Source organism: Tenrec ecaudatus, chromosome 15, assembly GCF_050624435.1.
Source record: "Tenrec ecaudatus isolate mTenEca1 chromosome 15, mTenEca1.hap1, whole genome shotgun sequence".
NCBI classification, from domain to species: Eukaryota; Metazoa; Chordata; class Mammalia; order Afrosoricida; family Tenrecidae; genus Tenrec; species Tenrec ecaudatus.
Window position 1 is genome coordinate 19,682,387 of NC_134544.1, and position 12,493 is coordinate 19,694,879.

General features: G+C 41.9%; 1 protein-coding gene across 2 annotated transcripts in view; it reads right to left on the minus strand.

Annotated features, from left to right (window-relative positions):
- Nucleotides 1–12,493, minus strand: part of WDR7 (WD repeat domain 7) — a 363,988-nt gene that overhangs the window by 148,916 nt on the left and 202,579 nt on the right. For both annotated transcript variants that reach the window (XM_075532929.1, XM_075532930.1), the window contains one exon: nucleotides 3,791–4,012. In XM_075532929.1, coding sequence (XP_075389044.1) covers nucleotides 3,791–4,012 — 222 coding nt within the window. The remainder of the gene's footprint in view (nucleotides 1–3,790; nucleotides 4,013–12,493) is intronic.

Sequence of the window (12,493 nt, forward strand, 5' to 3'; positions counted from 1 at the left end):
TTATTATCTCTGGATAAATAATTTGGAAGAGAAAACAATGGGACCAATGGTTCTGAGAAAGGGGGACACAGGGGAAAGGAAGTGGGTGTTAACAAACCCAGGGACAAGGGAACAAGTGATCCAAAATCGGTGGCCAGGAGGGTATAGGAGGCCTGGTAGGGCTTGATCAAGGGCAAGGGGACCAAGAGGAATTACTGAAGCCCAAATGAAGGCTGAGCATGATAGTGGGACAAGAGGAGAGTAAAAGGAAATAGAGGAAAGAACTAAGAGGCAAGGAACATTTAGTGAGGTCTAAATACAGGCATGTGCATATGTAAATATATTTATATATGATGACAAGGAAATAGATATATGTGCATATATTTATAAGTTTAGTATTAAGGTAGCAGGTGGATATTGGGCCTCTACTCAAGTACTCCCTCAATGCAAGAACACTTTATTCTATTAAATTGGAATTCCATGATGCTCACCTTCTTGACACAATCGCTGAAAACAAAGCGGGTGCATGCGCAAATGTGGAAAGCTGATGGTGCCTGGCTATCAGAAGATATAGCGTCCGGGGTCTTAAAGGCTTCAAGATAAACAATCAGCTATCTAGCTGAGAAGCAACAAAGCTCACATGGAAGAAGCACATTGGCCTGTGTGATCACAAGGTGTCAATGGGATCCGGTATCAGGCATCAAAGAACAAATGATCGTATCATTGTGAATGAGGGGTAGTGTGGAGTGTGGACCCAAAGCCCATCTGTAGGCAACTGGACATCCCCTAAAGAAAGGTCATGGGGAGGAGACGAGCCAGTCAGGGTGCAGTATAGCAATGATGAAACATACAACTTTCCTCTAGTTCTTTAATGCTTCCTCCCCCCCATTATCATGATCCAAATTCTACCTTACAAATCTGGCTAGACCAGAGGATGTACACTGGTACAGATAGGAACTGGAAACACAGGATTCCAGGACAGATGATCCCTTCAGGACAGGGGTGAGAGTGGCGATACTGGGAGGGTGGGTTAGAAAGAGGGAACCGATCACCAGGATCTACATGCAAACCCCTCCCTGGTGGACAGACAACAGAAAAGTGGGTGAAGGGAAATGTTACACAGCGTAAGACATGACAAAGTAATAATAATATTGTGTAAATTATCAAGGGTTCATGAGGGAGGGAGGAGTGGGGAGGAAGGGGAAAAAGTGAGGAGCTGATACCAAGGGCTCAAGTAGAATGAAAATGTTTTGAGAATGATGGTGGCAACAAATGTACAAATGTGCTTGACACAACGGATGGATGTATGGATTATGATGTTATATGAGCCCCCAATAAAATGATTTTTAAAAACCCAATAATACTTTAAAAAATCCTCAGATCTTTGAGGACTTTCAAAATATAAAGAATACTATTGAAAAGTTATACAAAATATGTTGGACTAACTCAGTAGTCTTCAAAAAGTCATTGCCCCAGAAAGTGGACACATTAAAGCTTTCCAAAGAACAGATAGTTGTAAAAACACAAATAGCTTTAAGACACAGGTTATTTTAATGGAATTGATTTTCAGAATCTCAATTTGCAAATGAAGTCTTTTCTCTAAAACGTAAAAGCAGAAATCTCCTCTTTGAGGAAAATAACCGGGGTATAAGATGTCTGACTTTTAAAGAAAAGCTTGGTCATGGGTTCTGTTAATAAATTATGTTGGGTTTCACATAGTTATAGCACATATTTTATTGAATACATTTAAAAGAGCTACCCAGCAATTTTATTTTTAAACACCAGTATTCAAAATATTCTCAAAACTCTCTTTTGGATATGTTAAGACTACTAAAAAGTTTTTGTTGTCCAAAAAAACCAAGTTTTTATTGTCAACAAAAAAATATATGTGAAGAGATAGTTCTTGATACGGAATAAAGGAGATGGTGGGCAAAATCTGAGCACCGACCAGATAGAATCATGGCAAAATGTCATTAACTTCCAATCGCTGGGTGGCAAGATTCTGCGTCAGGCTGTCTGCATGCAATGGCCTGGCTCTTTCTAGGATGACATAGGTGGCCTCCTCTGAGAGCCTTTGAAGAATGGTGTGGAATTTGAGGAGCGTTTTGGGGAATGGAAAGCAGGACATAGCAAGGACAGGATGTGAGAAAAGATAAACCAGTGGACTGAAAAGGCAGGGCCAGCACATGTGGTGCTCTGCAGGGGCGGGAAAGCAGGCGTGTCTGACGGGAAACTGGAAAGGGAAAAGGACATAGATTTCCAGGTCAAGTTCAGGATTTGTCACTCTTTAAAGATGTCTTCCTTTCAGTTTGGCGAGCAAGCACACCAAACTCAAGCTAAAGCCAGAGAAGGGAGGGTGGGGGGGAAAAAAAAAGAGGACCTGATGCAAAGGGCTTAAGTGGAGAGCAAATGCTTTGAGAGTGATTAGGGCAAAGAATGTACGGATGTGCTTTATACAATTGATGTATGTATATGTGTGGATTGTGATAAGAGTTGTATGGGCCCCTAATAAAATGTTTGTTTTTTTTTTTTAAAAGCCAGAGGAGAATGTCTGTGCCCACAGGGTCCCAGACTGCCCCTCTTTACGGACACAGACTGCCCCACACCTTTCTCCCGCACGTCGTCCAGTGTGCTCAGACTGCCAACTACTGGGTAGGGGTCTAGTGCTTTAAACACTGAGCCACTAGGGATCCTTAAAGATGACGGGCAGGGATAGAAGAGAAAGTGCTTCTTATCTTACGAAGTGGTAGCGCACGTCGGATATCTCTACGTCTCTGCTGGGAGCCACTGGACGTGTAGCGGTTTACATCATGGTTAAAGGAACGGGCTCTGGAACCAACAGACTAGGCTGAGACAAAGCAGCCACCTTCTTCTGGTGCCCACTCACCTGTGTGTGTACAAAGTAATGACAGAGCCCCCCCCCCCCCACACACACACTGCAGAGTGCTCAGGATGAAGACTAGTGTGCGTGAAAGAACTTAGAACGCGGTGATCTCAAGAGGCAGCTATTTTATGGCTGTGTTCTCTGAAATGGATTCAATAGAGTATCATTACTCTCGGATTCTCAGTGTCACGTGAAGAGCAAGAGACAGTTGGCCTCAGGAAGTATGTGCTGAATTAACAGTCTTAAGAAGAAAGTTATAGAAGTGGCAGCTAAATCTGAGGATTTTAATCATAAAAGTCCCTAAAACTGTGGGTTTTACAACAAAAGCATGTGAACGAAATCTAATGGAGCTTTATAAGCTGTCCTAACTAACAAAGGAGCACGCAAGTATATGTCTATTTTCTTGGTTTCAAAGTCCCAAAAGAATAGATAGTTCTACAAAGACAACTTATATGCAGCTCATAAAATAACGGGAATCTGCTCAAAGTGATTTTACCACGTGGCAGAAACACGGAGACTCTTATATAAAGGTGTTTTCACACTGAAGCACCAGAAGAAGTCCTTATAAAACTGCCTCCCCTACTACGCTCAAGCCAAGCGTAGAGTGGCAGTGTGTGTGCACACCATTATTTTGAAGTTTCACCCTTCCCAAGTTTTGGTTAGAATCATGACAAAATATTAAGTCAGAAAGCTCAGACAAGTGTTATTTTAAGAAAAGAAATCTATAAAAAAAACCCTGCTTTACCCTTTCAAAGCAGATTTGAATAACTACAGACAAAAGCAGTGAGTTATACAGCTTGTTTTGCCTAACTTCATTTCTACATTGTAGGCGAGCTATACTTTAGAATAGGCCCAGGATATTGAGATTTTTCTGATTGAATCTGTACCATACAGCAATAAATCAGCATTAGCAATGTAAAAACGTACACGTGTGTCTGGCCAGTGAGTAGTTGGATCCACCGCTCGTCAGCCCGAAGCCCTCGGGGATCTGACTAGAGCTTCGAGGTCTGCTCAACAGCTTAGGCGGTTCAATTTCAGCGCCGAACTCAGCGCCGATGACACCCAGTAAAACGATAGCGGTGGCTTGCTTCCGTCTTTCCTCATATGATGTGGAAACTTTTTTCATTTGTGGAGCACTTGACAGGCAAGCTGAAAACATAAGAATGTAAATTAGAAGACTATCGAGACAAAAAGCCATATAGTTAGAAACACATTGAAGATTTATCATTCTGGAGTCTTCAACAAACGGTGCTGGGTCAACTGGTTATCCAATTTCAGAAGAGATAAATTGGTCCTCCACATCACACTATGCACAAAGATGGATTTAAACGGAACCACAGATCTATAACTTGCATATAGATCTCTTCTTCTAAGAGACCTATATGCAAGTTATAGATCGCTTAGAAGAAAACAGGTATAAATCTCATAACCTTAGGTTAGGCAATGATTTCTTAAACAGTATGCCAAAAGGATTACCAACATAAAAAATGCACAAACTGGTTTTCACCAATATTAAAAACCTTTGTACTTTAAACCACAGATCAAGAAAATAAGAAGACACCCTACAGTGAAATATTGTCAATCACAGAACTAAGAAATGACGATATCAAGAATATATAAAGAACACTTACAGCCCAATAATAATTCCTATAATTCTTACATTAAAAAAGGCACATGATTTGAATATACATTTTTTTCAAAGATAAAGGAACAGCCTACAAGCACATGAAAAGATCCTCAACATCATTAGTCATTAGGGAAATGCAAATACGGTCACTTCACATGCCTTAGAACGACTATAATCACAGGGCAGAACATCATGAGTGGTACTGAAGACGTAGAGAAAGTGGAACATTCATTGCTGGCAGGAATGCACAATGAGGCAGTTACTTGGGATAATAGATGATCAAGAAATTGTACTCCTAGGTGGAACAGCCATACACCAAACTTACACTTGAATGTGCATGGTATTTTACTTAATAGCCAGAACACCCAGCAACAACTCAAATGTCCAATTCATAAATAAACGAATGTGGGACATCTCCACAATGGGATAGCCATGAAAGAAAGAAACTGTTACTACAATGTTACAATATGGATGACCTCAAACACACACAGGGAAAGATGTTGGCCACACACAAAAATCATAGTGTATGAGTCCCATGCAGGATATCACCAGGGCAGGCAACTCCTTAGAGAAAGTCGGTTAGTGGTTGCCTAGAGATGAGAGCAATAAAAATGGGCAGGGAATGCTAACTGACATTAGGATTCTTGGGAGATAAAAAATGTTATGAAAGTATAGAGCAGTTATAATTACAGAAATAAAATTATTGTACAACTTCACGAATTTTAAGAATTATCCACTGTACATGCTAAGAAGGTTAATAACAGTGAGGTGGTTCATTTAATGATATGGAAGTCATCTCATTACAGTTGCTTTAAAACTATATAAATGTCTTTCAATCATTTAATAATTTGTCCATTAATTTATTAACTATTTACTCAGTCTCTACTTTGGACCAGGGAGTCGACAGTAAGATTAAGAAGCTCAGAAGTGCATGACAAAAGGAGAAATTGCTCACCAAGATGGACGTGCTGGACTGACGCATGCCCCCGGCTACACAGGAGGCTGCCAGCCCATAGAGGAGGAGGGCAACAAGGAAGGGTGAGCATTTTGTCTAGAGGGGTCCAAATGCAGACAATCTATCAGATCCTGGATGCACTTGTATGACACAAAGCTCAGTATAGTGTCACAGAGACTTCTTGTGCGTGCTAACCACAAAGTGAAGAATCAACTCACTTCGAGTATCATAAGAAAGAGTGATGGGCAAAGTGACACTGCTAACGCACAACTCTGTACTTATAAGTTTCCAATCTGTCACTGACCCAAACTCTACCTAGATTTGGTCCTTGGCTCCAACCTTTCCATTTCATTCTCTAAGTAGTGAATCCTGTGTTTTATTGTTGATTATTATGCAATATTATGACTATACAAAGACTATCACGACATGTAGATACACAACTAGCCAACTTCACAAAGCTTACTTATTTTCCCCATGCGCTTCAGAGTTTTTTAAAAAAAATGGTAATGTGGATGCAATTGAAGCCCACTGTGGATTCTGTCTTGACCTCATTCCCTTTGTTTTCTTCCATTATTGATCAGCTTTGCCTGATATTTCACAATATATTAAGAAAATTTACAGATAGGAGTCTTTCTACCATCAACGATTTCTGTTATTGTTATTACTTCTTCATTCTACTTTTAGGTTTTCTTCTTCCTTCCACCTCTCTCTTTTGCTTCTTGGTTTTCAGGTAGAACACAACTCATTTATTTTTATTATTTCCTATCATGATAAACAAGGAGTCCTGGTGGCACAGTGGATCAGATGTTGGGCTGCTCAGCACACGTTGTGAGTTCAAACCCACCAGCTATACCAAAGAAGAATGATGAGGCTTTCTGCTTTCACAGATGTCCATTTTCAGAAACTCTAAATAAAGTCACTGTAAGTGAGAATCGACTTGATGGTCTAGGTGTCAAGGCTAACAGACATCGTGGGGGCCGAGTCGTTCAGCAAGCACTAAGTTGCTGATCAATAGGCTGGTGATTTGAACTGAATAAGCGAACCGTAAGAGCAAGCCATACCATTTGGTATGTCTCAGACGGCTGCCTGAGATCTAATGTGAACCACATTTTGCGTCCAACTCTAGCTTGGCCCTTAAGAACTGCGTTCCTCCGGCTCTAGAGAGACAATTCCAGGTTGGGGGTGGGGGAAGGAGAACAACACTTCACTGCCACAGAGTCAAGTTCCAAGTCGTAGCAGCCATACAGAACAGAGTGGAACTGCCCTCTTGGTTTTCTGAGGCTGTAAATCGTTACAGGAGCAGAAAGCCTCTTCTTCACGCAAGGAGTGGCTGGTGGATTCAAACTGCTCAATTATGAGGTGAGTATAGCCCCCACTATGCTAACATTTCACTTGCCTATAATCTGCCATAAATGGAGCAAGGTTCAAGAGGTCAGCTTGTAGGAGGGATCACTTCTTAAAAGAATGTCTGGTCCACTTTTGTGTGTAGAGACTGGGGTCTTTGAAAGTTTGTATGGGGCTAAGGTGGTACCACTGTCCTCTCTAGATAGGGGAAAACTGAAGAATGAAGACAATTATAGGCACATGGAAATAATTAGTCCAAAGGACGAAGTGACCACACCAACCTCTTTCTACTGTCTTGAGACCCGAGGGAGTAGATGGGGCCTGGCTCCCACGGCTGACGGGCATCTGGATAGAGAGGGAGAACAATGTAGAACACAACTCAAAAGCCTACAAAGGCCGGGCTGACTGGGAGTGCCACCTGGAGAAAAGACTGCCCAGCAGAGGGCACCACCCGAGGAAGCCAATGAGCAGAGTTTCTAGAGAAGGTAAAATTCTCTCAGCCTTCACAAATTAAAGACACGTTGGGGGGGGAGGGGGAATTGGTTGTCCTTCTTTCCGTAATGTTACCCCAGGAGATTATGTTTATTGGAAAAGTCATCAACTAAAGGGGTTTTAGAACCCTGTGGAAAGGGGGATTTAATTAATTATAAATAACTAATCCTTGTGCCCTGAAACTAGAATGAAATAACCGCTGGGTTCGTTTGCCACAGTTAAAGAAAGTTACAGCACCTACTGAACTTGTCAGCCTTCCAGAAATCTGAGATTCAGGCTGAAACGCCCCAGCAAGCAGAGACTAGCAACTTCAGAGGCAGTTAACCCATTACAAGATTGTGAAATCTGATTGAATGTAACTGCTGTTATTGAGTGACTGGCACGATGACTGCTGTGACTATTTTTGCACATTTTTGGAATTATTTTTTATATTTTTATTTTGCCATTTCTTTACTTTTAATCTAGGTTTCATATTTAAAGCAGTTATCTTATAAACAACATACAGTCTTGTGTTTTTCTTTTTCCTTTTTTATTAAATACTTTTATTGAAGATGGGATTATTTCTTAATGATCTGGGTAATAATCAAATTATTACCTTTAACTTTAACCTAGTGAGCTTTAACACATTAAAAATTATTGTACAATCTCTAGTAATCAGCCTTTGAAGCACATTTATTAGACTCATCATTTCTAATTAACCTATCTTCCATTCTGAAATCTTAATTAGTATTCTATTTATGTTCATTATAACCATTGCTGGTGTTTAGAAGAAAAGTTTTTAAAATTAATTCAACCAATGGGCAGTGCCAGAAATTTGAATGTTGAGTGAGTGTATCATTCGTCTCATCTACACAGGGCCATGCTGAGCCATCTTAGATGATAAAAACCACACCCATTTTACTGTTGGTCTTTAAGAACCATTCACATGGGTCATTCAATGATGTCTGTCTCATCACAGCTCCCTGTTTCAAGTTTTTTGGACTTGGCTCGACTTTTATTCATTGCACACCTTGTGAACTCCTTGTTAGAAATGCTTGATATTCTACAGTAGCAGATCACGTTTTAAGATGACAAAATCTGGTTGTTGCCCCACTCTCAGATCCCCTAGAATTTGAGTTATTATCCACTGTGGATGGGCTTGAGAGAGTCAGCCAGCCTAATACTTACCCTGGGGCAGGTCTGCTGTGTGCCCCTTTGGGTGTGTCTTTGCACACGGGGGATCTGCTTACTCAGAGGAAAAGTCCAAGGAGTCACCCTACAGTGGATCTTCACCTTGTACGATATTCGCTTAACGCACCTCAGGTGCTTGAAGTTTCTGTGACCGTCCACGCACACCATGGCACTTACTAGGAAACAGTGACTTGAAACTCATCTCTCTACAGAAAAGGGAATTTGTACTCTGAGGTAATTCCATTGCTGACAGATCTGAGTGGGACTAGTTGTTCCTACTTACAACATATTACAATTGGAATAGAAAAACTACTCATACTGGATCTGCCATCATGCCCCAAATTCCTAATATTGCTGATGGCAAGGCAGCTTAACAGAAGCCCTTAAATCCCTTTGTTGAAATAATAGTCCTTGGTTTCTCTTTCTAGCTCAACCAGGAGTGCTTTCTGTCCATACCTCTTGCGGTGCACAGAAAAGTAGACTAGTACATTCTTTTCAGTCATTTCAGCTGGTCACCCCATAGGATCAGAGATATGCAGTGCACTTTCTCCTACGAGCTCGCCTCTTCCTTTTCATCAGGGTCACCACAGAGCTTATACATGGAGCATGCATTGAGCTTACTGCCACAGCCAACCCTCAAGGCATGTAGCCATGCAATGAATCACATGTATAGGGAAAAAAACATTTTGCTAAGGAGGATTAAATTTAGTTTTGACACTGAACATTTTTGGAAAGCCAATCTGTTCCTCTAACATGATGCTGTTTGCAACACCCTACCTGAAGAGAACCACCTTGTGCTGAAGAGAAGTCCGCGCAATAGCAGGTGAACACCAGACGGTGGTGGGCCACCTCTAGTAAGAGCTGCCATGTTGACCTTCAGAGTTCAAACTGACCGTCTTGTTGCGCGGAAATAAGAAATCCGTGCAGAACATGGCCTGACTCCTGTGTGGGTGGGCGAGCTGCACCCCTGGCCGTGGCTTGATCCAAAGGGCAGAAGGAGTCAACAAAGCTCAAAACCGAGGCACTTGGCATGACTCAAATGGCTTCCCCAATGATAAACTGAACTCCATTTAAAAACCATGTTTACTCCATTTCATTCCATGTTCTAACTATAGTTTGGCCTTTAAAAAAAAAATCCCTGTTCTTGCTACTCTAAGGCAATTCAATTTCTTACAAATGGTTCACTGGTGTGACCCTAAAAGGAGAGTCAGGACTTTAGCTTATGTGAGAAACTGTTGGATGGAAGATGTTTTTTAGCAGTGTTTGTGTAATCTGCTCCAAGAAGAGTTTCTTGCAAGATCAAGAAATTCCTGAAGATGAGAAAACAGAACAGATAGTGTATAGCACTGTCATGCAGCCCCTAATGCCTGTGAACATGCACCTCCCCAAACTGCTGTTCCTCTTGAAATCTGTAATACGAACGTGCCCTGCCTGGGTGCCTCCTGACCCACAAATCTCTCTTCCAATACAATTCTTTCTTTTCACTTTGAACAGAAGGCTGGTGCTACACTATGACAGAGCCAACCCTGATTCTGTGGGAGAAAGATGAGACAATCTGCTAACATAAATATTATATTCTGAGTAATTTGATGGGGTAGTTCTATGCTATAGAATTGTTGAGTTGGAATTGGCTTGACAGGAATGGCTACTGTTAATTATTCCAGATATACCAATCGCCATTTTTATGCTCTCTCTTAATAAAGCTTAAGTTTTACTATGGGTAGCAAGATCCTAAAATTGTTCTAGAAACTGAAGTCATAGTTTAGCTCCTAGCTACGAGCTTTTGTTAATGGCACTATTTTAAGTACGGCTTGCCTCAGGAAGCAGCCCAGGGTTTCCGCTATTCCATTACTGCCCCACAGACAAGTCTTTTGAGTCCTTTGTCTCTTTCGTTTTCTATTTGTATATTTTATCAATCACAGCTATTTTGTATTTGACCTGAAAGTGTTACAAGGTAAACTTCTGGAATCATCATGATTAGAAGTCAGCTTTCTCCTCTTTCCAATATTAATCCATCAGCTTCTCTGCACTCTTTCAGTTCTCTGTTCTATATATTGATTAGATCAACAAAACAGATGGCCTGCAGAGCTCAGAATACCAACTACCGTATATACTCGAGTATAAGCCGACCTGAATATCAGCTGAGGCCCCTAATTTTACCACAAAAACTAAATTAAAAATGGGCTAAAAACCCCGGCGTGTACACGAGTATATGCCTATGAAAACACCTCTGAATCCCTGTGCTTTGTTGTACTGTGTTTCCTGGCTTTGTTCATGTTTTATCACTCCCTATAACTCATGGCAGAAAAATGAAAAGTGACCAGCAGAGAGGCTAAAATGGCATCACACAATGGGCAGCCTGCTAAGGTGTGCTTAAAATTCAACTTTAACTTTGGTTTATGGAACGAAAAGAAACAAAAGACACTGAATAATCTGGCTTAAGATGGTGGCATCAGTCTCATTCCCTGCTAGAATGCATTCTACGCGGCAGTATGGGAGGGGAGGCGCCCTGGTGGCATAGTGGAGGCTCGCTGGGCTGTGATCCGCAAGGTCGGCAGTTTGAATCTACCGCCTCTCCTTGGGAGAAAGACAGGGTTTTCTCCTCCTGCTAACAGCTATGCTGTCGGAAACGGACCAGCCGGTTCCAGCTTGTCCTACAGGCCTGCTATGAGTCGGCATTGACTTGACGGCAGTGCGATGGAAGATGGATTAGGAGATACAACAATTGGCAATGTGCAAGGGATCAGTTAGGAGATACGAAGTACAACTGGTGGCGGTAGCAGTTCACTGTCAGCCACTCGGTGGTTCGCCATTTAAGAACGGAAGGTGTCGCGTACGCCTGGCATCCTGATGCTATTGTTAGTGCCATTGAGAGTTGATTCTGACCCAGAGCGACCTCTACATCCAATAAGATGGGACAAAACCCAGTCCCGTGTCATCGTCACCACTGTCCTTATGTTTGAGCCAACTGGTGCCACCACTGTGTCCCTGTGTCCGGGATGGGTTTTTTCTGCATTCTGTTTAATATCCATTGGGGTGAGAGAAGCACCGTCTTTGCCCTCACGGATCTTAAAGGCCATTAAAAAGGAGCCCGAACTGGATAGAGTATAGAAGCCATGAGAACTTTCTGGATAGACTATTTAAGACCACTAAACACGATCAAACTTACTAGTTATATTCACATTGACAATTTCAACACCCCCCTTGCCCCACCCCCAAGCAGTACCCTGAGAGAAAGGCCTGGCTAACTGCCTCCATAAAGATTAAAGTCAAGAAGACCCTGTGGGACAGCTCGCCTCTAACATACGGGGGCCACCCTGAATCAGAATCAACTCATGCAAGTGTGTTTTAAGATTTGGCAGGGACTCCATGGCTAAGAGAAAAGCAGTGGAAAATGAGACTCCTGTTTTCATTTTTATCCTGAGGACAATGGGAGGATACCAAAGATCGGCTCTAGGCAGTGGACTAAGAAAGCGCTGAGCACAGTGGGACAGGTGGATACAGTAGACAGAGGAAGCGGAGCAATCATTTAGTACAATACTGCAGCAACTAAAGTGAGAGATGAAGATTGATTTCGTCTTTGGATGTTAAGCAGGAAGATGCAGAGAATGAAGAGCTGTAAATACTGTGAATCCTTGAAAAAAATCCATATTGACCAAAATAACAGTATCCTGCTTCCTCACTCCTCCACTCCCCCATCTCTCTCTCTCTCTCTCTCTCACACACACACACACACACACACACACACACACACACACACACAGAGAGAGAGAGAGAGAGAGAGAGAGAGAGAGAGAGAGAGAGAGAGAGAGAGAGAGAGAGAGAGAGAGAGACTGTGTCCTTTTCAAGAAGCTGAAAGAAACAACCCTGGAACACATCGCATTTTACCAGATACTTTGCATTCAATTATTTAGCTAGGTTTAAAGATTCCAGATCTGGGTCAAGATCTGGTTGAATCTCAGAAACAGAAATGGCAGGCTATTATAAAGAATGCCAGAGATGGTAAGAAGCAATTGAGTAAGACAGTGGCATTAAACTTAAG